Consider the following 25,040-nt stretch of genomic DNA (forward strand, 5'->3'; position numbering starts at 1 on the left):
CATGCAGGAGGCGGCCAATCGATGTTCTCTCTCATCGATGTTCTCTCTCATTGATGTTTCTATCTCTCTCTCCTTCTCCCTTCCTGTCTCTCTAAAATCAATAAAGAAAAAAGTTTTTAAGAAGAAGAGGGGCTTGTGGTGTCAGGGCTGAGCAAATCTGAAAAATCCCACTGGGCACACCTGAAAGATTATAGCTGAGCACGCTGCAAGGCCAAGACTAAGGCCAGGCTCCAGGTGCCTGGGACACAGAATTTAAGGAGGCACCTCACCTCTGGGACAGACCCTGCACTTGCTGGTCCCTGAAAGGAAGTGTTTCCCTAAAACCTGTGCCTGGGGGACCTCACTTGTCTTATAAATCCTGGTCTAGGGCTTAGTGCCTTGAGTGCTCAATTCAACTTCCAGAAAACTAGGTAACTGGACAAGCTCCTAGGGCCAACCAGGTGATCCTGCCCCTTCCTGCATGAAGGGAAGGAGAGGGCTTCCTCTGCTCACAAGGTACGTGTAAGTTCTAGGAATGGAACTCCCCAAAGCCCTACAGCCCAGACTCCAGCCACCATTGACCTACGATCTCTAAAGAACATTAAACTGATCTGTGTACTGACTGCACTCCCTCCACTGCTTTCTCAGAACAAAAGCTAAGGCCTGCTTCTCTGAACCGAACCTCGGGTGCCCTCTGCTGGTCCCTCTGATTATAACAGCTAGTGCGGAGGACATGCTGTCCTGGCCCGGAAAACTGAAATGATCAAGACTAAATTTTAAGAGAAAGGGAGAACTGGAAAATGTTCATATTAGATTCAAGTGTCTTTTGGCTCTGAGAGATGCCCACACCCAGGCACCAGGCTATACTGGTCCTCCATTCACTGAGCTCTTCCCAGGGGCTGGCCCTGGGCCTCCTCCACCCAGCAGGCTGGGCGGGCCATAGCAGAGGGGGAAGGGCAGGGCATGAATTCAGAGCCTTAATCTTCCCCACATGGACACACCATGGACCGTGAATGCTTTTGTGTGGTTTGATTTTTCTTTTCTAACAGTCCTGAGCAGAATCATTTCCATTTGCAGAGAAGGAACTTGAGGCATGGAGAGGTCACTTTGTTCCTGGAAAGGGGTCCTGGCCCTAAGCGGGTCAGTCTAGGGCTGGGCCAGTAGCGTGTGGGTTCCTGACTTCATGCCGGAATAGTTTCACAACAGCAGTCCGGGCAAATTTTACTTTTTTAATCTTCACTCGAGGATTTTTTCCCATTTATCTTCAGATAGAGTGGGAGGGAGGGAGGCGGAGAGAGAAAAAGAAACGGATGTGAGAAAGACACATGATTGGTTGCCTCCCACACAACCCAGACCAGGGCAGGACCAAACCGCAACCAAGGCACGTACCCTTGACCGGAATCAAACCCGTGACCCTTTGGTCCGTGGGCCGACGCTCTAACCACTGACTGAAATCGGCCAGGGTCCAGGTGAATGTTAAAGGACATTTATGAAAGCTGGGACGGTGAAACAAGAAAGGGCTAGGGTAAGAGCCCAGGCTGGTCTGTTTTGGCTAAGTCAGAGAAAAGGGGGCCTTGGGGAAGGTTCAGGGGGTTTGCCTGGGATGAACTGCCACTGCCATTGCTGACCTGATTGCAAGCCTTAGAGTCTAGGAGATGCATGCCTGTGGGGGAAGAAAAATGGGGTAAGAGGGGAAGTCATGCTCCTGGGAAGGAGAGCATGCCCTAGGTCCTTTGTCTTGAGGCTTTTATTTCTCTCCTGAAGGTGAGAATCTTAGGGGAGGTCTCGGGGGAGGGTTCAACAGAATATTTTTCAGTTTTCTATGTGTGCTTCTTGAGGGCTGTGACCACTCAGTGTCAGGGCAGGGTATTATTGGTCCTCGTGTTGCCCACCTGGTTTTGCTTCTTTTCTGGGTCTAGAGCTGATACACAACTGAGGCCTAGATGTCATCTCTAGGGAGGTGACCTCCTGTATCTGCTGTAAATTGCTCTGCCAGTTTGTTCTGTTGTCTGTCTCAATTTTCTTCTTCCACTTGTCCTGGCTCACTGGTCCGTCTCAACTTCACCTGTCCCAGGTCAGTCACAAAGCTAGTGTGAAAGCTGGCATTCAAACCCTACTTTGAAAAAAATTTCAATTCAGTATTATGTATAGTCACCAAGCTTTCCATTACCTCCCCATAACTTGAAGTTTGTACCTTTTGACTCCTTCTTACCCATTTCAGCCACCCCTATCCCCACTCCACCCTCTGACAGCAACCAATCTGTTCTATGAGCTTGTTTTTATTTTTTCAGATTCCAGATATGAGAGATCATATGGGCCTTGTCTTTGTCAGACTTAATTTCACTTAGCATAACACTGTCAAGGTTCATCTATGTTGTTGCAAATGGCAAGATCTCCTTCCTTCTCCACCACCCTTATCCCTCCAGTTTTCCCAAGGAGCTTATTTGGGCAGATCAGGGACAGGGAGGCCCTGCATCTAAAAGGTGTTGGGACCTCTTGGTTGTGCAGCATGGCTTGTGCTGGGGAAGGACTGGTGGGACTCGGAACTTGATCTTGGAGTGTGGAATTGGTTGATTGACGGTTTGCAGCTCTTGCTGGCTGCGATCTCTTCCACCTCCCTGATTGGGATTGAGTGGGGGTGGGCACGGTGCTGAGCCCCATGGCTTGGCAGCACTGGCACAGGTCTTGGTACTCCCAGTACATGTTGTGGGTGCCACTACACATCTCAGAACAGCCAGATGCCAAAGTTCTTTGCCTGACGCGGGTATTTTTGAATACCTGCCCACAGTAGATTTCCCCTTAAGATTTCTTCATCTTCTTCAATTGAGACACCAATCGCCAGAAATGGGACTTGGCAACATGGGTAGGTGTACAGATTCACATGTGGTAAAGGGGCGGTGTGTGGCACTTGGGGCTGAGCAGGCAGTGCCCCACCACCTTGTGCTCCTGCAGCATGCTGGAGGCCTTCATAGCATGCTCTTCACATTTGCAGCCACCCACAAAAATAAATATTTCTTCTTTTTCTGGCTGAATATTCCATTGTGTGTACACACATTTTCTTTTTTTTCTCCTCACCCAAGGACATTTTTCGATATTTTGTTCAGACAGAGAGGGAGAGAGAGAAACATCGACGTGAAAGCGACACATCGAGTGGCTGCCACCCACACAACCCAACCAGGGCTGGGGACAAACTGCAACCAAGGTACGTGCCCCTAGCGGGAACCGAACCCAGGTCTCTCCAGACCGCAGGCCGATGCTCTAACCGCTAAGCCAAACCGGCCAGGGCTACACACATTTTCTTTATCCATTCATTTATCGATGAATAACTAGGCTGTTCCATATCTTGGCTACTGTAAATAATGCTGTAATGAACATGAGGGTGCAAATATCTTTTTTTAAATCCTTTTTTTAAACCCAAGGACATTTTCCCATTTATCTTCAGAGTGGGAAGGGGAGAGAAACATCAATGAGATTGAGAGACACATCAATTGGTTGCCTCCCATACGACCCAACCAGGGCTGGGCCCAACCGCAACTGACGCACGTGCCGTTGACTAGAGTCGAACCCATGACTCATTGGTCAACAGGCCAACACTCTAATTGCTGAGCCAAACCTACCAGGGCACAATCATCTTTTCAAGTTAGTGTTTACTTCAGATAAATACCCAGAAGTGGAATGGCTGGATCATATGGTAGTTCTATTTTGAATTGTTTTTTAACTCCGCACTGTTTTCTATAGTGGCTGCATCAATTTACATTCCCACTAGCAGTGCACCATCACGTGTTTTTTTGATTATAGCTGTTCTGACAGGTGTGAGTTGCTATCTCATCATGACTTTGATTTGCATTACCCTGATGATTCGTGATGTTGAGCACATTTTCATGTACCTGTTGGCCATCTGTATGTCTTCTTTGGAAAAATGTCTATCCAGATCCTCTACCCATTTTTTAATTGGATTGCTTGGTTTATTGTCATTGGTTGTATGAGTCGGAGTTCTCTGTATGTTTTGGATATTAACCCCTTATGAGATATATGACTTGCAAATATTTTCTCCCATTCATCCTGCTGACTTCATTTTGTCAATGGTTTCTTTTGCCGTGCAGAAGCTTTTAATTTTGATATAACCCCATTTGTTTTTCTTTTGTTGCCTTTGCTTTTGGTGTCAAATCCAAAAAATCATCACCAAGACTGATGTCAAGAAGCTTACTGCCTATTTTCTTCTAGGACTTTTCTGGATTCAGATCTTGCATTCAAGTCTTTAATCCATTTTGAGTTGATTTTTGTGTATGGTGTAAGATGGTACTGCTTGAAAATTGTTACCATTTGGGGGAAAGGTATAAAGGATGTCCGGTATTACTTTCCCAGTTTACTCTGAGACTATAATTATTTCAAAATAAAGTTAAAATTAAAACGAAAATGAGAGTATAAACACTGCAGCTCAAATTTTAAAATGAAAATATGAATGGTTTTAGGAGATCTTGGGAGTCACCTAACAGATATGATGCCTTTGTCAGGGGGACCCCAAGGCCCAATGAAAAAGGCTTATCTATGTACAATGCTTGTTACTAACTCTGGCAGTGATAAACATTATATGATCTTGTCACTTCTGCTCTCCCCAAATCCTAGACCAAGAAGGCTCTCAAATTAGCTTGTGTTAGGAACGTGAGAGGGAGAAAGGCCACTTAATTTTCTGAAAACCTAGCAAGAACACTCTACATATAATTTATTTCTGTCACTCTGCACTTGACTGTCACTCACACCAATTGCACAGTCCCGGGCAAACAGTCTGCTAGGAGTCTGCCAAGGCTCGGAGCTGGGTCGGGACCCAGGTCTCACTGGGTTTCATCTCGGGCCCTCTGCACCAGCGAGTTGGCCTCGCTCAGGGCCAGCTTGTCCTTCTTCTCCTTCTGCAAGACCTGCTCCTCCCATAGCGCCTGGTCCACCTGATCGTCAGTGAGCACGACCGGCTGATACTTCTCATCGAAGAGCCGCTCATTGGCCTCCGAGTGTAGCTGATGGGGCCCGACAACGCGTAAATGTGCCGGCAGATGGAGGAACTCGTCATCGTTGATGTCGCAGTCGCGCATCCGAGCACTCAGCACCCACCAGCGGCCCACAAAGCCCACGTCCAGGATCCGGTCCGGGAACTCAATCCAACGGGGCTGCAGGTAGCGGCAGCGGGCCTGGTAGAGGCTGGCCTGTGCGTCGTAGGGCGCCTCGTACACCAGCGAGCAGAAGCCCAGGTTCACGTGGCGCAGGCGCCCACGGCCCCGCAGCCAGAGCAGCTGCTGCACGTACGCTTCCGAGTGGCGGTTTCTCGTGGCCGGCGCCAGCAGGAGGAGGGTCCCCGACGCGTCGAGCAGCGCCTCCTCAAAGGCCGCCTCGCTCGGCGCCAGCGTGCAGCAGGCCGCCGCGCCGCCCAGCAACCCCAAGTACACTGCCGCCCGGCCGGGTCGAGCCCGCGCCGCCGCCGCCGCGTCCCCGCAAGCCTCGGCGTAGTCCCGGAGCAGCGCGCGGGCCCAGGTGCCTATGGAAAAGAAAGCGCGGTGAGAGGCGTCCGGCCGCTGCCTCTCGCCGCCGCTGCGTCCACCCACCCCACCGCTACTCACCCAACCTCGCCCACACGCCTGGCTTTGCAGCTGCCGCGGGCCCTGCTTCTCCGCGGCCTCGAGACCAAAGTCTCTTCAGAGCTGCTGCCGCCATTCCCTTCCGGCTTGACGTCCCTATTCCGAAGAGAAACGACAGGCATTCGAAGTAAAAGGCCCAGGAGTCTCATCTGCGCATGCGTCAATGTACCGGTAATGGCTTCCCATCGGAAGAGGATAGAAAACGGACCGGCGCCGGATGTTTCGATCTGGGACGAGTAGGGTTGATGGGCGGGTAGGTTGGCCGCGCAGGCGCAGAAAGCCTTGGCCACGCAGACTGAGCCAACCTCAGGTGAGGAGGGCCGGTTGTACCTGTGTTCAGGGTCGGCGAATTCACGCCCAGGTGGGTACTGTTAACCGCCAGGCCGCGCTGGGGACTGAGGGATAGTCCGGGAGGGCGCCGTGTGGGATTGGGTGCGGGCCTGATTGGCCTCTGTCTTCAGAGCGGGATGCAGCGACGCCCCTGAGCGACCATGGCAGCGGCCGATGAGCTGGCCTTCCACGGTGAGTGCGGCTGTGATCTGGCCCGACCTCTTTCCTCCGCTGGCCAGAACTTCACATCTAAGTCCCAACTTATATCTAACCCGAGCCCGCAGTCAGCTGTGAACCCTGACTCCAGGCATAAAACCTAACTCTAGTCGAACTCTACTTCAGCTCTGAACTCCAAACTCAAACCGGAGTCGCTACCCCAGACCTGACCCTATCCCAGAACCAGCCCTCAGTTACCACCCCTTGTTAGGGGTGAGGGAACACACCTCCTTCCCACTCCCCAAAATTGAGGAAGCCGGGTCCTGAGTTGGGGAGAGCACTGAGGTGGTCAGGTTAGTGTCTTGGCCCCCAGATGAGCAATAGGCCAAACCAGATTGTCTTGACTCTCCCCTTTCCCCCACCCCAAACATGCCTGTGTCCCATATTTATTACCAATAGAGTTCGAGGAAGCCACTAATCTGCTGGCCGAGACCCCATATGTGGCCACCACAAGCATAAGTGATCAGCTGACCCCAAAGGGGCATGTGGCTGTGGCTGTGGGCTCAGGTGGTAGCTACGGAGCTGACGACGAAGTGGAGGAAAGTGACAAGACCGCGGTGAGTCACATAAGTCCCTGTGCCCTACCTCCGTCCAGTCCCTGGTTGACCCAGGCTGGAAGGGCAGGCACTGAAAGCCCACACTGTGCAGCTTCTACAGGAGGAGAAGCAGCAGCCTGGATTCTGGACCTTTAGCTACTATCAGAGCTTCTTCGATGTGGACACCTTGCAGGTCAGGTCCGGGAAGCTGGTGGGACATGGGACTCAGTCATGCTTGGGGTTTAGCTACTACGCACTGAGCATTTTCTGTGTACCAGGCCCTGGGCAGGTTGCTGAAGATACACATGTGGGAAAACAAGAGCTTCCACCCAGGCTAACTGAAGTAACTGCGGTGCGCTTTAAGGGTTATGATGTGATGAGTGGGACTTTGGGGAACACAGGAAGCACACATGATATGGTGGGTTAGAGAAAAGCCTCCTGGAGGTGGTAAGGCATTTTCTGAGACTTGAAGAAGGAAAACTTAGCCAGGCAGAGTGGAAGGAAGCATAAGTATGTTCCAGATACAGAGAATATCATACAGAAGACCAAATATGAGAGAAGATGGGAACTATCACAGAAGCTACTTGTCACTCAGTCTGGTTGGAGCATGAGGGGTGGGGGATAGACAGAAGCCAGATCACAAAGGGCCTTGTGAGGTATGTTAAGGAGTTTGGGTTTTATCCTGAGGGTTCTGGGGAGTCATGGATGGGTATAGAGTAGGATAGGGTTGAGTGGAATGAGCAGATACACAACATGGAAAGTGAATCAGAGGCCCCACGCCAGGGTGGGAGGTAATAAACCAGGGCTGTGGAGTAAGGGGACCCATTAGAGATGCAGGAAGGAGAATGCCCAGAATGTCTGTCCTTATTGGGGTTGGAGGAGGCAGCAAGGGTGGCAGTTCAGGGCAGCCTCTCAAAGAAAAAGAAGGTAGGCTTTAAAGTCTTTCAGAATGGTGGGACACTGGTATATTGAATAGGGGCTGGTCAGGGTAAAGGGCTCCAGACCATGGGAACAGCCTATCAAAATTCCAGAGGGAAGTGCTGATTCCTTCTGAGCAGTGTGTGGAGAGAGGAGGTGGAAGGGCAGCAGAGAAACCCCTAAGGTCAGGGCAGGAGATTGGTCCCTTTCCTCTGTGGGTGGTGAGGAGCCCTAGCAGGCTTCCATTCCGTGCTCCACCTGCCTCCAGGTTCTGGACCGTATTAAAGGTTCTCTGCTGCCTCGGCCTGGCCACAGCTTTGTGCGGCACCATCTGCGGAATCGCCCGGACCTGTATGGTGAGTGAGGTTATGCTTTCAGCTCATTATTCATTCAGCACATGTGGAATGTGTGCCTGACCCTAGAATACAGCTTAGAAGAAAGCACAGTTCCTCACAGAGAGCGTAGAACTTACACTGTTCAAGGAGACAGACATCATAGTTTGCAGTCAGTTTTGAGGATGAGAGTTGCTACTTTGCATGGGTTGGTCAGGGAAGACCCCTTTGAGGAGGAGGAGGAGGAAATGAGCCTTGTTGGTGTCAGGGTTGGGGTTGGGGAGAACTAGGGGAAGAACATTCTAGAAGGGGCATAATCCTTGTGGCAGATACACACCAGAACTGCAGGGCAGCATTGCCATTGGAGCAGAATAAACTGCCAGGCCACCACCTAGGTGACATCGCACAGACTTCCTAAAATTCAGTGAGAAGGGCACTTAATTAAGTGTTCTTAGGTGCCCTCTGGCCACTGTGAGGCAAGAGGACAGAAGCCAGACCAGGGAAGAGGTAACTACTGTGGTTCAGGTCAGGGTGGGGGTGAGGACCTGCCCCCAGGGAGAGAGGAGTGATTGGATTCTGGCCTATACCTTAAAGGGTAGAGCTGACAGGATTTGTTGACCCACTAGATACAGGGTGGGAAAAGAGGCGCCAAGGAGGGTGTCAGGGTTTTTTCCTGGCCTGAGAAGCATGAAGTTGCTATTTATCAGTAGGAAACCTGAGCCTGTTTGACGGGAAAGAGTGTGGTGGGGTTGAAGGAGAGGTGCACACATGAAAACACTAAATAGAAGCCTGATATTAAGGGCAGAAGCCTGGACTTGAGACATTTGGGAGTTGTTGGTCTAGAGGTGGCACAAAGCCCTGAGCTTGGACAAGATAATGCAAGGGGTGAACACAGAGGGGGACTGAGAACTGGGCCCAGCCCACTCCCCATCATTAGAGGTCAGGGAGTCAAAGAAGTTAAGGAATTGCCAGTGACATGAGACTTCAAAGCCAACAGTGTGGAGTGTGTTCAGAGGGAGGAGGGATCAGCTACATCAAAGGCTGTGGAAAGGTCAAGAAAGTTGAGGATTGAGCCAGCATTGGATTCAACCACCAGGTTGACATATGGGTGTAGGGGTCAAAGGAGTGGTACATATGGAGGCAGCCCAGAGCTTAGAAAGGCTGGAACAAAACAGGACATCACCTGTCCTAGAATTTCTGTGCCTGGTACCCTGACTATTACACCTGCAGGCCCCTTCTGGATCTGCGCCACCCTGGCCTTTGTCCTGGCCATTACTGGCAACCTGACGATTGTGCTGGCCCAGAGGAGGGATCCCTCCATCCACTATGGTCCCCAGTTCCACAAGGGTAAGCAAAGTAGGCCAGGCCCAGCACCTGGTGAGGCCAGGGGTGCCGTGGGGCCTCAGGGTGACTGCCTACCTTGCCCCCAGTAACTGTGGCCGGCATCACCATCTACTGCTATGCCTGGTTGGTGCCACTGGCTCTGTGGGCCTTCCTGCAATGGCGCAAAGGCGTCCGGGAGCGCATGGGGCCTTACACCTTCTTGGAGACTGTGTGTGTCTATGGCTATTCCCTTTTCATCTTCATCCCCACTGTGGTGAGTACGACCCCAGGGGGTGGGGGTGGCATGTGCCATGGAGAAACCTGGTAGCCATCTGCCCATGTTGTCCCCAGGTTCTTTGGCTGATCCCTGTCCCGTGGTTGCAGTGGCTCTTTGGTGCACTGGCTCTGGCCCTGTCAACTGCTAGCCTGGTGTTTACCCTCTGGCCCATTGTCCGCGAGGACACCAGGTTGGTGGCCTCCGTGCTGCTGTCTGCCGTCATACTACTCCATGCCCTCCTGGCCATGGGCTGTAAGGTATGGGTCTGGGGCAATCACAGCTGGACCTCAGGGTAGGGGGTCAACTTGGTTGTCTTGATGCTAACCTCAAGGGTCTGGGTTCAGTTTTACTTTTTCCAGCCACTGTCTCCGGAGCACGCGGCACCTCCACCCCAGGTCACATCTCTGCCTCCAACCATATTCTTCACACCCACCCCGCCAAAGGCTATGGCAACCTAAGGCCAGAGCCTATGGGTAAGGAATTGTTTCCAATTATGGCTGAGGGTCTTCCAGCCTCTTCCCTGCAAGGTGAGAAGTCACAGAGCCACTGGTAGGGGTTTCTCTTTCAGGTCCAACATGAAGGGACACTTCTGCCTGCCCTGCCCCCCAGACGATGACTGAAGGTTTCTTTGGCATTTCAAGATCACTCTGCTACTTGCCAGACTTTTCTTACAAAGCAAACACTTTTATTTTCTATGCAAAGGTGATTCAGAGAATTTATATAAAGGCGGGAGAAGGGTGGCTGAGCAAGGAGCTTCCAGTGCAGCTGTTGCCCCATGGGTCACCTGCTGGACCTTTCTTCTTTTCCCGAGGGTCCCAGAGGAGAGCAAAGAGTCACTCCAGCCTTGGTTGTGCCCACCCTTCCTGGAGTGCCCAGTTAGCAGGGCCTTGGGCCTAGCCTTGGCTCCACCACATCCAAGTTTGAGGGTGTTAGCAATGGGGGGGGCAAAAGTAGAAGAAAATTGCCTGTGCTGAAACACATTTCCTTGTTTATTTTGTTTTTTTTCCTTTTTTTGGAGGGAAAGATCCCTGCAAGGCCCTTTCGCAGGCTGGGAAAGGACCAAAATGCCATCATCATAGTAGGGACTGGAGCATCTACAAATGCTGAGGAAAATACACAGGCCTAATGTTAGCTACAAGGAAAAAGGACGCCTTCCATGACAGATCCTTGAGGTTTCTCTGTGTCTGCCCCCAATGGCTGACAGTGACCCTCCTCCCCTCTAGGCCTCCTATTCTAACTCTTGGCAGGGGTGGGGGAGGGGGACCTCTAGGGGCTCAGGGACAGGACAGCAGCAAGAGGCAGGGGCTGGACGGAGGGCCTTCCCAATAGCTGGGGTGGGTTGTACATTCAAGAGTGAGGTGAACCCTTTTGTGGGAGGGGGCTTTGGGGCTGCACTGGCCTTGCCCTGCCCTGTCCTGAAGACTTGGCAGGGCTACCCCTCACCACTAAGCCTCTGAGTTGGGGATAGGGGCTGCTGGCTCGGCCCGGCCGGCCTGGTATTACAGAGGGTCTGTGGGTTGACACTGGTTCTTTTCATAAAAAAATAAAATTAAAAAAAGCAGCATGTCACGCCCATTGTGACCAAGGCCTGGTAGTTGAATGGGAAGCCCCATCTAGCTAGGACTGCCTTCCCACTGGAGACAGGCAAGGGAGGACAGGCACTGGGGAACTGGGCAGGGCCACAGTTGTTCCCAGCCACCTGGCCACAGGATCTGCAGCTGTCAGGCCTGGACACGTCTGTTTCATTAGATGTTAAGCCCAGGTCAGGGTGGAAAGGGCAGGGGGAGGAACAGGGCTCCCACGACATGATCTTGTGTAAAGTATGGCAGCGACACACGCTCAGGGCCAAGATATGGGTGGGTGGTGGGGTGGGAGCGGCTGCAGCAATGTGTAAAAAAGTGTCCAAGTTCCCATAGCAAAGAGGACTGTGACCGGTGTTTAGGCTTCTCCAACACGGGTGAAAGCCACCCGGGCAGAGGGATGGGTGGGCAGGGTCTTCATTTGGTTTCCTGGTGCTGTCAGTCCATTCCCCACTGGAGGGGCCTAGCTCCCGTAGTGCATGGTATTGGTTGGGATGGACATGGGTGAGGCCATTGAGATGGCAGGGCCACCCATGGTGAACTGGCTGTTGACTGCATAGTGGGCGCTGGAGCCACCACCACTGCTGCCTTGGGTGCCGGAGGACCCTGTGAAGTGGGACATGGATACTGAGGACCAGCTCTGCCCCCTCACCCACCCAGCCCCACAGCAGAGTCACAGGGAGAGAAAGAGCAGGCGAGAGGGCCAGTAGGCGGCCCAGCAATCAGCGTGCTCACACCCACAGAACCCGCTCCCTCTGTTACCTTGGACAATCCCCGTGCTCATTATGGAGCCCATCCGGGAGTGGGTGTGATTGACAATCCCTGTGTTGGCTGCGCAGCAGAGGGAGGAAGGAAGGGAGACGGCGTCACCGCCCCCAGCCAGCCCAGGCCCATGTTCTGCCCAAGGTGGGCGCTCCCACTTGCACTTTCACACCGGGGTGCAGAGAGGGTGGGTGCAGCGGCGGCAGAGCGAGGCAGAGAGTGGAGGACCTCAGCCAGGAGCCCCAGGAAGAGGAAAAGGTGATGCACAAGGCCCAAGCACATGGGCTGTCCTGGGCAGTAAACCCTCCCCTACACCTCCCCAGACCCAGGGACACTCACCTAAAGGAATCAGGTTGTTGTGGCCCACACTGGAGCCACCGGCAATAACACTGCTCAAGTCGTAGGCAGTTGGCATCCCTGTGTCCAGAGAGGGAGATGTCAGAGGTGGGGACAGTGTCCTGTTCGGGTGCAAAGGGCCAGAACTGCCAGCTTTGCCCAGGCAGTGCTGGTAGGTGTGACCAGGAAGTGGCCATGCCCCACCCCCGCAGGCCTGCTCACCAGCCACGGCCATCCCACTGCTGAGGTTGTAGGTGCTGCCTGTGTTCCACATGTTCTCTGAGGGAGATGAGTAGTGGGAGCCAGGCGGGGGTGAGGGCGTCGTGCCTGTGTATCTGTAGTAGAGACAGATTCATGGGCAGGGCCAAGGGGCTTCGGGCATGAGAGGTGCCCCCCACCCCCACCACACAGGACGAGGGCTCATCCTACCTGAAGAAGGGGTTTTTCAAATCCAGGAGGTTACTGGATTTGGAGCCTGTCTGGTCTACCTGGGCCACAATGCTGATATCATAGCTCTGTCTACAGAGAAGGGAGGAGGGGGGGGCATGAGCCAGCTGGGTGGATGAACCCCTTCCTCCCCTAGGGTGGCAACTCGCACCTTTTGTTGGCAATAAGCAGACATGTCCCTGAGAGTGTGTCCCCAGCCTTGGTGAACAGTGGTGACTGGAACAGGCACCGGACCTGGTACCAATGGGTCAGGGGCTCCGTCGGGGCCGTGGACAGCCATACAGTCATTCTACCAAGGGACAGGCACCATCTTGGCTGGAGCCACCATCCCGTGCACCTTGAGCTCTCCCCAGGTGTCTGCCCCCTCTGACAGGTAGGTCCTCTGGGGCCCTGGAGCTAAGGCAGGCTGGCCACCCAGGTAGTCCCAGTCACACACCCACACATACAAGGGACCACAGTCATGGGGTTGGGGTGCCCATTCATCCTAACATACATGCCAAGAGACTGACTGGGCCCTGTGAAGGATAGCCACTCAGAACAGGGTAGACACACTCCCTTCCCATAACAGTCTCTGACTCAAGGCAAGCTCACTGTCTTTTGGAAGGGACAAGGAAACCTGGAGGGGTTGTCCTGCCCTCCCAGCCCCAGTCACCATCCAAACCAGCCAGGCCTGGGGTTCACAACTGCAGGGAAGTCCTGGGGGCTGGGGGCAGCGTGCTCTGCTCTGTTGCACTCACATGGAGCCAATGAATGCGACGTCAAACCAGAAAGCCAGGCCGTGAACCAGCCCAGAATGCAGCATGTGAAATTTGAATGGGATTTCTATCCTGGAAGGCAAAGGGCAGTGATTGCTGGGGAAGCCGAACAGGCTGCTAAGAGAGAAGAAGGGTGGCCAAGTGCAGAGTTCCAGACCTTGGCCCACTTGCCTGCCCTGGGGCAGTAGAATGCCTGCAAGAGCCAGCAGGGGCCCAGGAGGAGGGGCTTGAGGGTCATTACCTGTGCAAATCCCCTTCTTTGGCTTCTAAGAAGTTCACCGTGTACTTGACAGACTTGGCCATCAGGATCCGGATGTCAAATGTGTCCTGGGAGAGACCAGAATTGAGCTGGCTTTGAGCTCAGGGGCCAATGAAACAGGGGAGAGCCCTGCCCCTCTCCCTGAGTCTGGCCATGGCCTCCAGGCCACTCAGATCAAACCAGTTTGCCCTTCTCAGACATGCTGGGAGAGGATGAACGCCGTGGAGGACAACTAGATGACATCTCTCAAAATAACAAGTGTTCATATGCATTAAAGACTTCCACTTCCAGAAGTTGAATCTACACATAGATGTGCACATGTACAAATTCATACATGTAATTATAGACTGTCTATAATAGCAACACACTGGAAACCATCTAATTAAATTGACGGTCCATCCATAAAAGGCTGTATATGAAAAAGAACAAAGCAGCTCTTTATGAACATACAGAAAGAGATTTCTTGAGATAAATTGTTAAGCAAGTCCACAAAAAAGTAAGTTAGAGAACTTTGTGCTGATGTCCAATCACAGCTAAGATGCAGATTTTCTACCAAACACACTCTTACCAAGAATTATATGAGCTGAATAAAATACAAAGAGAAAATCTCAGCTGTTTGAAATCACTGAAGAGCAACAACAGCTACCAAGGAAGGCTTTGGAGACCATCGTTGTAGAAAGAAGGGAGATGCTTTTTGGCCTGTCCCTTAACCCCCCCTGGTATGGGAACTTTCAGTGACCTCCCTGGGTGGGGAAAGCAAAATGGGGGTTCAGGATTACCAAGGCAGCTGGAACACAAAGGGCCAAGAAGCTAAAGAAAAGGGAAATATGTAAATGCAAGGTGGATGTTCTGCACGTGATTTCACTTTGTGGCATTTGCCAATTCCTGAGCTGTGTGTAGGGCGGGAGTTAGAGGACAAGAGTCCACTTCTAAGTCACTAAAAAGCTAATGAAAGGTTCAGAACCATATTGGTGCTAGGAGGCTGGAACCCAGCTCACTTAAACCACTGACAGCTACACCCTAAAGCATCGGTTCTGAAAGGGTGGTCCCTTCAAAAGTACCCAAGGTCAAAACTATTTTCATAGTAAGACTCAGATGTTTTCTGCCCTTTTTCATTCATTCACTCACCTCTGATATCACAACAGAGGAATGCAGAAGCCGAATCCAAATAAAAAATACCAGGCCCAGTCAGAGTGGCTCAGTGGCTGAGCATCAATTCATGCACCAAAAGGTCGCCGGTTTGATTCCCGGTCAGGGCACATGCCCAGGTTGTGGGCCTGATCCCCAGTGCGTGGCATGCAGGAGGCGGCCAATCAATATTCTCTCATGGATGTTTCCATCTCTCTCTCCTTCTCCCTCCCTATAAACTTTAAAAAAAAAAAAATTTTTTTTTTAAATGCCAGTATTCTTGCTGAAAAGTTTTGGACAATAGTTTTTATTCTTTTTTTTTTAATCCTCACTCTAGGACATTTTTCCATATTTTGTTCAGGTAGAGTGGGAGGGAGAGAGAGAGAGAGAGAGAAACATTGACGTGAAAGGGACACATTGAGTGGCTGCCACCTGCAAGACCAACCAGGGCTGGGGACAAACTGTAACTGAGGTACGCGCGCCTGGCGGGAACTGAACCCAGGTCTCTCTGGATCACAGGCCAACGCTCTAACCACGGAGAAAACCAGCCAGGGCAGTAGTTTTTATTCTTAATACTATTCAACCCTGGCTGGTTTGGCTTAGAGCTTTGGCCCACGAACTGAAGGGTTGTGGGTTTGATTCCCAGTCAAGGGCACGTACCTGGGTTGCAGATTCAGTCCCCAGCCCTGGTTGGGGTCATGAAGGAGGCAATCGATGTCTCTCTCACATCAGTGTTTCTCTCTGTTTCTCTCTCTCTCTCTCCTCCCTTCCACTCTATCTAAAAAAAATCAATGGAAAAATATCCTTAGCTGAGAATTAACAACAACAAAAAAAATGCTATTTAGCCCTGGCCAATTTTCTCAGTGGTTAGAGCATTGGCCCACAGACCAAAGAGTTGCAGGTTCAATCCCCAACCTTGGTCGGGGTTGTGCAAGAAGCAACCAATTGATGTGTTTTTTTTCACATCAATGTTTCTTTCTCCCTCCCTCCCTCCCTCCCTCCCTCCCTCCCTCCCTCCCACTTTATCTAAAAAAAATCAATGGAAAAATATCCTCAGGTAAGGATTTGGAAAGAATGCTAATTATGTTGCCCTGGCCAGTGTTGCTCAGTACTTAGAACATCAGCCCAAGAACCAAAGGGTTGCTGGCTTGATTCCTGGTCAAGGGCATGAACCTGGGTGGCAGGTTCGATCCCCTGCCCCAATTAGGGCACGTGCAGAAGGCAATCAGTCGATATGTATCTCTCACATTGATGGCTGTCTCTCTGTCCATCTCTCTCTATCCCCCCACCCCCATTCCCTCCCACCCTCTCTAAAAACAATGGAAAAAATATCCTTGGGTGAGGATTAACAAAAACAACAAAATGCTATTTATTTAATAGGTAATGGTTTTACTACTGTTTTTAAGTGAATTAATATTTTTTACATATCTTGGGCTTAGTTTTTTAATGTCAACAGACACAATATATCAATAGATATAATATACATTAACAAAAGTTCTTTGGAATTCCCTATTTTTAAGAATGTAAAGGAAACCTAAGACCAAAATGTTTGAGAATCACTGCCCAGCAGGGAAGCCAGGACATATACCAGTGGAGTATGAAAAGCAGCCACTAAATAAATATCTCACTTAAATGCATAATAGGACCAAGGTGATCTGTCCATATGGCTGTCTGGGGAAAAAAAAAATCCTTGGAAGGAAACAAATCATCCAGAATATCTACAATTTTGTATTCTGGCATTTGATGACCAGGCACCAAAGGACAGGACCAAAGGATGAGAACCAACACCAACAGAATAAACAAGAGAAACACACTTACCACTTTATCCAAATACTAAAAGTGACCAAAGACTTATAATCAATATGTTCAAGAAGAAAGGTGAAAATAAGGAGAATTTCACAGAGACTGTAATAATAAAAAATAAGCAAAATAAAATTCTAGAACTGAAATTAAGAATTAGAAAATCAGATTAGGCATAGCAAAGAGAAGATTGGAACTGGAAAATAAATCAGTAGAAAATATAAAAATGAAGCAATTGAGGAAAAAAGGATGGAAATACAGAAAAGAATATAAGAATCATCTGAGGCATGGCGAAAAGTCTAATGTACATGGAATCAGAATTTCAGAAGAAAAAAAATGATAAAAATATCCTCGGTTGAGGATTAACAACAACAAAATGCTATTTATTTAGTTGTGTTTTTTTTTTAATCCTCACCCGAGGACATTTTTCCATTTTTTGTTCAGGTAGAGTGGGAGGGAGAGAGAGGAAGAGAGAGAGAGAGAGAGAGAGAGAGAGAAACATCGATGTGAAAGGAATACATCAAGTGGCTGCCACCTGCACGACCGACCAGGGCCGGGGACAAACTGCAACCAAGGTACATGCCCTTAGCGGGAACCAAACCCGGGTCTCTCTGGACCACAGGCCGACGCTCTAACCGCTGAGCCAAACCGGCCAGGGCCAAAATGCTATTTATTTAATAGGTAATGGTTTTACTACTGTTTTTAAGTAAATTAATATTTTTTACATTTCAAAGGTAGTGCTTAAATTTTTTTTTCCCCTTTACTGATTTTAGGAAGATAGGAAATGAGAGGGAGAGAAGAGACGAATATCGACTGGCCACCTCCTGCATGCCCCCCACTGGGGATTGGGCCCACAACCTGTGCATGTGTCCTGACCCGGAATCAAAGCTCTTGGTGCACGGAGGTAGTGTTTAAAGAGATACTGCCCAAGAGTCTCTGGAAATAGTGAAAGATATCAAGAGGGGAAAACAATAATATATACTGTATTAAAAGAAGGCAAGAGACTGGCCCTGGCCAGTTTTGCTCAGTGGTTAGAGCGTCAGCCTGCAGACCAGAGAGGCCTGGGTTCGGTTCTTACTAAAGGCACGCACCTCGGCTCTGGTTGGGGTCGTGTGGGTGGCAGCCAGTCAATGTGTCTCTCACACATCGATGTTTCTCTCTCTCTTCCTCCCTCTCTCCTTCCTGCTCTATCTGAAGATAAATGCAAAAATGTCCTCGGGTGAGGATGATAAAAAAAAAAAAGAAGGCAAGAGCCTGGCTGGTGAGGGATGCCAATCGATGTCTTCTCTCATCGATGTTTCTAGCTCTCTCTCCTTTACTCTTCCTCTAAAATCAATAAAGGAAAAGAAAGAAAAAGGCAAGAAAAGAGTTAAAAAGAAACAAGTCAGGATAAATAGAAAAATAGTAAAATGAAAGATTTATACCCATCAAAAGCAATAATTATATTAAATATAAATGGTCTATTCTAATTAAGACAGAAAACATTAACCTGGTTAAAAAAATAAAACCCAAATATATGCTACTTACATGAGACAAACCTTAAGTGATAAAGACACAAAAAGGTTGAAAGTAGGATGGAGAAATATATATTGTACAAAGATTAACCAAAATAAAACCAGAGTAGCTAAACTACCATCAGAAAAAAATAGAATTTAAGGCAAGAAATACCACTTGAGATAAAGAGACACTTTTTATAATGACAAAAGGATCAATCCAGCAGGATGATATAATCTAAACCTGTACACACCTAATAAGGTAGTATCCAAAAATATAAAGCAAAAAGTATTAGAACTAAATGGAAAAATAAACCTACAATCAGTAATAGATAGGAAAAGCAGATAAAAAAATCACTAGAGATAGTGATTTGACCAACATGATAAACAAATGTGACCTAATTGACAGTAATATAACTCTGTACTCAACAATGATTAATACACATTTTTCTCAAGTACATATAGAACATAAGCAAAGAGACTTCATACTAGGCATCAAAAAGCAATTCTCAATAAATTTCAGAGGACTAAAATCATACAGTGTATGTTCTCTGAACACAGAGAAAATAAAACAGGATAGTATGTTGATTATGCTATATATAATTTGAGAAAAAAGGTATATATAACACGTTTTATATGTACATTTAGGTATAAAACTTCTCAAAAGATATACAAGAAGTATTGCTTGCCTATAAGAAGGAGAACTGTGTGTCTAGGGACAGGAGTGGCTTTTCACTTTTATTCTTTCTTGATTTTTGTACCATGGGTCTCTATAATCAGTTCAAAAATCTCAATATTTAAAATCAAATAAAATCAGTTCACCACGGATCAATTCATCTAATAACAGTTCACATGTACCGCATGTTTATTGTGTGCTAAGTACTCCGCATGCATTGCCACTTCATTTCCAACAAATCTGTGAAAGAGCTCTGTTCAAGGGCAGAAGCAAGAGCTCAGAGGGGAAGTGGCTTCCCTAGGGCTGCACAACTTGCACAAGGCCTGACAGGAAAGCCCACGTCCCCCCAACTCCTGTCAACCTAGGAGGGCCATGCCCAGTGCTAACTGCGATAGTACTTTGGGTGCCCCACTCACCACTACAGGCTGCCGGAAATACTCATCCACAGCGGCACCTCGGAGGGCTGAAAGGTCCACTCCATGGAAGGATGGCTGGTACCTGCAGAAAGCCCCCAACCCCCACGGCAAGGTCACCAGCAGCAGAGAGGCAGGTGGGAAGCCTTCCTTTTCTCCCAGCTGGCCCTCATTCAGCCCAAGTCTTTCAGGTCCTACTGAGAATAAGGAAAGAAAGAGGCCGGCCATCCCTGAGAAGGCAGGACACACACAGGGCACTCACCAGAAGTTGGCCTTAGTGAACTGCTCCATGTAGAGCTGTTCATCCGTGAAGGGCGCGAGGTGGACATCACCAATGGTAGGGAACATGTTTCCTGAGAGGCACGGAGGGGTGCTGGCGTCATGGTGGGACATTCTGCAGGGCCTGGCAGAGCCTCCAAAGGGCCCCAGGACCCCCAACCCAGGGCCTTCCCAGCCTCTCCTTCATTCATCCATTCATTAATGCATTCGTGCAACACAGAGGTACTAGGCACCTACTCTGCCAGTGACCACATCGAGCACTTGACATGCACTATCTTGCCAGACCTGGAGAGCCAGCCAGAGATAAAGGAGGGCCTGTTGTTATGTCCCATTATGAGGGCTGGGAGACAAGAAGGAACCTGCCAGAGCCTCAAGGCAATCAAGTGGCACCTGGGACACTGGTCTATAAGCCAGGTAGTGCCGCTTAGGTGGTCATCCATGGATGTGCAGCCAGGAAAAGCAAAAGTGCTCTGGAGAAGGTGAGGCTGAGTCCCAAGCTATGCCATAGGGACAGAGGCCAGAGGATGGGTGGAGGATCCGCTGACTCCCCACAGCTGGGACTACTATCCAGGCTCTGGCAGGCAGGGTAGAACCTTTAGCCACCCTGGTTTGGCACATGGCTTGAAACGGGAAGGGTGGCAGGGTCTTCCATCCATGTGACTCAAAAAACAGATGAGTCAGGGCCAGCTGCTCCTTCAGTGAGTCTAGGGCTGATGTGGGCTTCCCTCCTTCTTTCTGTGGCGGGTAAGGGAGCTGAGGCACTAGCAGGATTTAGGCTGGGGTGGGGGAGGGGAGATGTTCTACTATGGCCCAGAGGCCACTCTCTGGGCTGCATGCCCAGGAGAAGTCTGCTAGTTACCTAGGGCATCATGGGAAAATGCCCCAACCCTGAAAGCACCTAAATGTGTACAGCTGGGAAGAGGGTTCCTTTCAATTCCCCCAAAGAGCTTCCTGAGATGGAACTAAGCCACATTCATGCAGGTGGGGCAGGGGGCCCATCACTGGCCCCAGGCCTCATTCTGGGCAGGCTGCGGAGCAGTGGGGCTGAACGTGCAGCTGCCCAGCAGAACCTGATTCCCATCTGCTCTTATGTCCCATGAGGAGGAGCCCACTCTGCTGCCCACGCCCAGCAGGCTTGCCCACCTTAAGGGCAGATGGGAGGAGAGTGAGTCCAGACAACCCCTTAGGGAAGCCCAGCTTCCCACTCACATCTGGGACACAGGACACAGCTGTGGGAAATGGTAGTCACCTTCCACCTCCAGGAATGAAGCCCAAGGAAGGACCCTGCAGCCTGGATCCAGGAAGGCTAGAGGACCAAATAGGTGCTTCCCCACAGACCAATCCACCCCCACCCACCACAGGGCCACCAATCCACTGGCTTCCTACACCACTGACCTGGCCAGGTCTTCCTGTGCCACACGTACACACGCACACACAAAACCCCTTGCTTGTAAAGAAATATTCAAAGACACACAACCTGAACGAAGAAATGGACATACCAGCAGATGTAGGGCCAGGTACAGACCCCCCTCCCAGGGCTGGGCACAGACCCAAAGGGACACAGATGGGCAGGTATAAACAGTGACCCAATGACCTAAAATGAGCAGGCATAGTGACACAAACAGGAAGCCACTAATGGGCATGCCAGACAGCTAGCTGCCCCTGCAACACACTAACCCTTCTTGCCCCATCTCCCTAGCTTGGAGGAGAACAGGGGCCTGTCAGGCTGAAGACAAAGTTACCAAGCTAGGAACAAAGACAATAGGTCAGCTCCTCTGTACCCACCACAGAACACCTTCCACACCTGCCACATTCCCAGAGAACACCATCCCCACAACATTTGGGCATGAGATGGCAGGCAGCCTTAAAGCTCTCAGGAGACCTGAGGGAGTCCCTCAGTACCCTGGGCCAGGCTGGCTGGGCAGGTGGATGTGTGGCCTTGTCTGGGGCAGGGTAGGCATAGGGAGTGGGCAGGGAGGGTGGAGGAGGAGGGAGGGAAAGAGAGGAGGAGGCGTGAGGGCCCAGATGCCCTTAGCACCACAGGCCACCAAAACAGGCCAGCAGAGAGCTGAACTGTGCCCACTGAATAGCAGCTAGGGGCACACCAAAGGGGCCCCAGTGGGTGCACTCCTGGTGCCAGGCCCCATGCCAGCAGGGACACTCACCACCAGGCCTCAGGTACTTCTTGGCGTGGAGGTAGCTCTCGAGCATGCGCTCATTGAAGAGCATGTAGCCCATGGGCTCCGAGATAATGATATCCACCTGCTCAGGGAGCGAGACCTCTTCTACCTTCCCGGGGATGACCACGATGCGGTCGGTGAGGTTGTTACTCTTCACCAAAACCTGTGGGTGGGCAGGCCAAAGGGGTCATGGGGTCCCTGTGCCCACCCATCCACCACACATCTTCAGGGGATCCATGTGACCACCCAATTCCCTCTACAGTCGTCCCTCGCCACTTTGCGCTTCAACTTTCGTGACTTCACTCAACCATGGTTTTTTCAAATATATTCATTAAAAGTTGATCGAGACAGTGAAAATGATACAGCACACGCTCGGTTGTCTGAGTCAATTATACACCCCTGTATTACAATTAAAATTAAAATTTCTGTACGTATGAACTGTAGGCCTATATATTCAAGCACCCCAGGAATCCTTCAATGCCAGGTACAACCACTAGAGTCTGGAATGGATTAACCACAATAAATGAGGGACAACTGTAACCTCCTTCATCAGCACTCTAACCAGAGCCATGATCAGCCAAGGCCACAGTTTCCTTCAGGGCCTTCCAAACTGAAGTTTCTGGACCCCTCATGTCATCCCTACCCTGAAAGGGCAACTGCTAATGGAAGGAAAGATAGGGACTATAGCAGCGGTTCCCAATCTTCCTAGTGCCACGACCTTTAATACAGTTCCTCATTTTGTGGTGACCCCCAACAATAAAATTATTTTCGTTGCTACTTCATAACTGTAATTTTGCTACTGTTATGAATCACCATCGGATATGTTTTTTGATGGGCTTAGGCAACCCCTGTGAAAGGGTCATTCGACCCACAAAGGGGTCGCAACCCACAGGTTGAGAACCGCTGGACTATAAGCTTTGCAATAGCCACCAAAACTAAACTGGGATACATTCTCTACCCCAGTGATTCCAGTGCTAGACATCTGTCCTATGAACAAAGGAGAGGTGACAAGTGATAAGGAGTTCAGTACAGAATCTGCTTATGCTGCAACAATTAGAAAAGAGCCTAACTGATGATGACAATGTGTGTCTAAATAAACAGTGGTCTGGCCCTGGCCGGTTTGGTTCAGCGGTTAGAGCGTCGGCCTGCGGTCCTGAGAGACCCGGGTTCGGTTCCGGCTAAGGGCGCGTACCTCGGTTGCAGTTTGTCCCCGGCCCTGGTCGGCTGTGCGGGTGGCAGCCACTCGATGTGTTCCTTTCACATCGATGTTTCTCTCTCTCTCTGTTCCTCTCTCTCCCTCCCGCTCTACCTGAACAAAAAATGGAAAAATGTCCTCAGGTGAGGGATAAATAAATAAATAAATAAATAAACAAACAAACAGTGGTCTGTCCCAGCAAAGGGATGCTCTCTGGCCACTAAAAGAGTAAGGAAGCTCTTCATATAATGATACAGTAGCAAACCATTAAGGTAGCAGAGCAGGTGCAAGATGGTGGTGGGCCACCATCTGCATAAGAACTGCGCAGGTAAAGGAGGGTACACACTTGCTGATGGAGCCACCCAATAGCTCTGCAGAGCTTGCATATATGACCCTTTCCCTCCAGAGAGGGGGCTGGGTCGCTGGGAGTGAGGGGTGGGGAAAGGAGCAAGGTCACTGTTGACCCTTTTGTGACTTTTAGGTTTTGAACCTTGTAAATGAAAGTTTCGGTGCAAAAAACAACAACAAAAAATAGCTAAAACTAATTAAATGAAACCCTGTTGTTACCCACATTTCACAGATGTGGAAAGACAGGTTGAGAGAGGCAGCCTGCTGGCCAGGTCTGAGATCCCACCCTGGTCTGTGTGACTGCACAGTCCCCTGAAGCACAAGGCTATCAAGCCTCTGAAGACCCCAAATCACCCTGAAGCCAGTAGATGACCACCAGTCATGGAGGAGGCACTACCTCAGGCCCAGGTTTGGGGGATAAGTGACCAAAGAGAAGTGATGTTCCCAGATTCCCCTGAATCTGGGGGGTCAGGTCTCCTGGGTGCTCCTAGCAGAGCCAGCTTCCCCAGGCTGGAGCAGGCATAGAGCTGAAGGATAAGGACAGGCTGGGGTCCCAGTGAACCACTGACCTCGGCATGCTGGGCCATGGTGCTGGCCTCCACCGCATAGATCTTCCTTGCTCCAGCTTGGGCGGCAAAAAATGACAGGATTCCAGAGCCACAGCCAACATCAAGAACAATCTGAAGAAGGACGGAGCAGTGAGAACGAGACACCGGTGAAGTGATCACGTCACCAGGCTCTGGCTCCCTGCAGACTCATGTAGCTGAGAGTACACTGGGCCCTGCAGCCTGCCTTCCCTTGGCATGGGCCAGCTGCCCTAGCTTGGTTTCTGAGCCATGTGGACACATGCGAGTCCCCAGTTCTGGACCTGAAGATAATAGAACAGGATTTCTGAAGACAGCTAGGATGTTAAAACCACCACATGCTCTCAGATCCAATTCAAGAAGAATTGATTGGACTGTGAACTATCTATGCAACATGGTGGACACCTGGCTGTCACAAGCGAGCCTATAGTTTCTCTGGGAATGAGCACTCACTAGGTAAAGAACACCTCTGAGCATGACCACTGAAGCACACACAAGGGGGCAGGATGTGGGCAGCCCTTAATCCCAGGCTCCATAGGACTTTTCCTAAGTACTTGGAGGAGTCCCCAGGAAAAGTTTACTCGGCCCCAACTTCATCAACCCCATGGTGTCTGAATCAGCTGGGCTGAGTGCTGTGGTCCTACCCAGAAAATGGTGCAACAACTAAGAGGTGTTCCCTTCTGGGAACTCTGAGGCCCTTGCAGGGGGAAAAGGTGTTAGGAGTATTGTTGGCAGTGTCTTCTGATTGAGTACTGACTAGCCAGGAGAGTCAGCCAGTGGCTGGGCTGGGGCAAGAGAGCTTTCCAGGCCCTGGGGCCCAAGCGCTGCTGGCCCCCATGCCGTGAGCTTTTGGAAAGTCCAGGCTAGTGTGTGGTAGATCATCCCTCATTCTGGATTTGTTTGACTGCTTCCACGTCAGTGGAATCAGGATAAACATTCCAGGTGGTGACACGTATGTGGTTTCTAAAGCAGAATTGCTCTAGGTGCAGCGACAGGCACAGAGAGCGCCCATGGGGTTCTGTGACAGTTGGGTGGGAGAGCCTCGGGGGTGCCTCTCAGAGCTCTGGATGAACTAGGAAATGAACTGGCATCCTGGGAGAGCTAGAAGGGACTTCGCTGAAGAAGCATGCACTTCCTGAGCCCCAAGCACTGCTCCAGCAGGTTACACACCAGCAATCAGGAGGAAGCTGGAAACACCAGGATGGCCCTGACAGGCATATTGCTGTGTCCAGGACATCTTCCCAGATTATGGGAGTCAGGCCCTGGG

General features: G+C 50.4%; 3 protein-coding genes across 6 annotated transcripts in view; 1 reads left to right on the forward strand and 2 right to left on the reverse strand.

Moving 5' to 3' along the window:
• Positions 1–4,685: 4,685 nt before the first annotated feature.
• Positions 4,686–5,718, reverse strand: TIMM29 (translocase of inner mitochondrial membrane 29). Its single transcript, XM_036240982.1, has 2 exons — positions 5,589–5,718; positions 4,686–5,506 (listed from the first exon to the last, which is right to left on the reverse strand). The coding sequence occupies exons 1-2, from the start codon at positions 5,680–5,682 to the stop codon at positions 4,812–4,814; spliced, it is 789 nt and encodes a 262-aa protein (XP_036096875.1). The 5' UTR covers positions 5,683–5,718; the 3' UTR covers positions 4,686–4,811.
• A 130-nt stretch (positions 5,719–5,848) lies between these two features.
• Positions 5,849–10,518, forward strand: YIPF2 (Yip1 domain family member 2). Of its 4 annotated transcripts, none has more exons than XM_036281915.1 (10): positions 5,849–5,967; positions 6,068–6,128; positions 6,552–6,709; positions 6,801–6,881; positions 7,875–7,962; positions 9,169–9,285; positions 9,369–9,535; positions 9,613–9,795; positions 9,883–10,011; positions 10,092–10,518. In XM_036281915.1, exons 2-9 carry the CDS (start codon positions 6,098–6,100, stop codon positions 9,994–9,996), a joined length of 939 nt encoding a protein of 312 aa, XP_036137808.1. In that variant the 5' UTR covers positions 5,849–5,967; positions 6,068–6,097; the 3' UTR covers positions 9,997–10,011; positions 10,092–10,518. The 4 variants fall into 4 exon arrangements, with proteins under 4 accessions (XP_036137808.1, XP_036137807.1, XP_036137809.1 ...); XM_036281914.1 differs by having other exon boundaries at positions 10,107–10,518; XM_036281916.1 differs by having other exon boundaries at positions 5,867–5,916; positions 10,107–10,518.
• Positions 10,519–11,474: 956 nt separating this feature from the next.
• Positions 11,475–25,040, reverse strand: part of CARM1 (coactivator associated arginine methyltransferase 1) — a 45,960-nt gene continuing 32,394 nt past the window's right edge. Inside the window, exons 5-16 of the mRNA XM_036282223.1 lie at positions 23,759–23,869; positions 21,632–21,809; positions 19,450–19,540; positions 19,191–19,272; positions 13,660–13,745; positions 13,401–13,490; positions 12,815–12,952; positions 12,646–12,735; positions 12,439–12,551; positions 12,220–12,297; positions 11,881–11,949; positions 11,475–11,724 (exon numbers count right to left, since the gene is read on the reverse strand). Coding sequence (XP_036138116.1) covers positions 11,582–11,724; positions 11,881–11,949; positions 12,220–12,297; positions 12,439–12,551; positions 12,646–12,735; positions 12,815–12,952; positions 13,401–13,490; positions 13,660–13,745; positions 19,191–19,272; positions 19,450–19,540; positions 21,632–21,809; positions 23,759–23,869 — 1,269 coding nt within the window. The 3' untranslated portion in view covers positions 11,475–11,581. The remainder of the gene's footprint in view (positions 11,725–11,880; positions 11,950–12,219; positions 12,298–12,438; positions 12,552–12,645; positions 12,736–12,814; positions 12,953–13,400; positions 13,491–13,659; positions 13,746–19,190; positions 19,273–19,449; positions 19,541–21,631; positions 21,810–23,758; positions 23,870–25,040) is intronic.

Source organism: Molossus molossus, unplaced genomic scaffold (genome assembly GCF_014108415.1).
Source record: "Molossus molossus isolate mMolMol1 unplaced genomic scaffold, mMolMol1.p scaffold_m16_p_4, whole genome shotgun sequence".
NCBI lineage: Eukaryota > Metazoa > Chordata > Mammalia > Chiroptera > Molossidae > Molossus > Molossus molossus.

What these genes read in the sequence shown, in the direction of transcription:
- YIPF2 (XM_036281915.1), top strand. Translation starts at nt 6,098, where the DNA reads ATGGCAGCGGCCGATGAGCTGGCCTTCCACG. An exon ending in GAATCGCCCGGACCTGTATG is followed by an intron (nt 7,963 to 9,168) that starts GTGAGTGAGGTT and finishes TTACACCTGCAG; the next exon opens with GCCCCTTCTGGATCTGCGCC. An exon ending in TCCTGGCCATGGGCTGTAAG is followed by an intron (nt 9,796 to 9,882) that starts GTATGGGTCTGG and finishes GTCTGGGTTCAG; the next exon opens with TTTTACTTTTTCCAGCCACT.
- TIMM29 (XM_036240982.1), bottom strand. Translation starts at nt 5,682, where the DNA reads ATGGCGGCAGCAGCTCTGAAGAGACTTTGGTCTCGAGGCCGCGGAGAA. An exon ending in AGGCGTGTGGGCGAGGTTGG is followed by an intron (nt 5,507 to 5,588) that starts GTGAGTAGCGGT and finishes TCTTTTCCATAG; the next exon opens with GCACCTGGGCCCGCGCGCTG.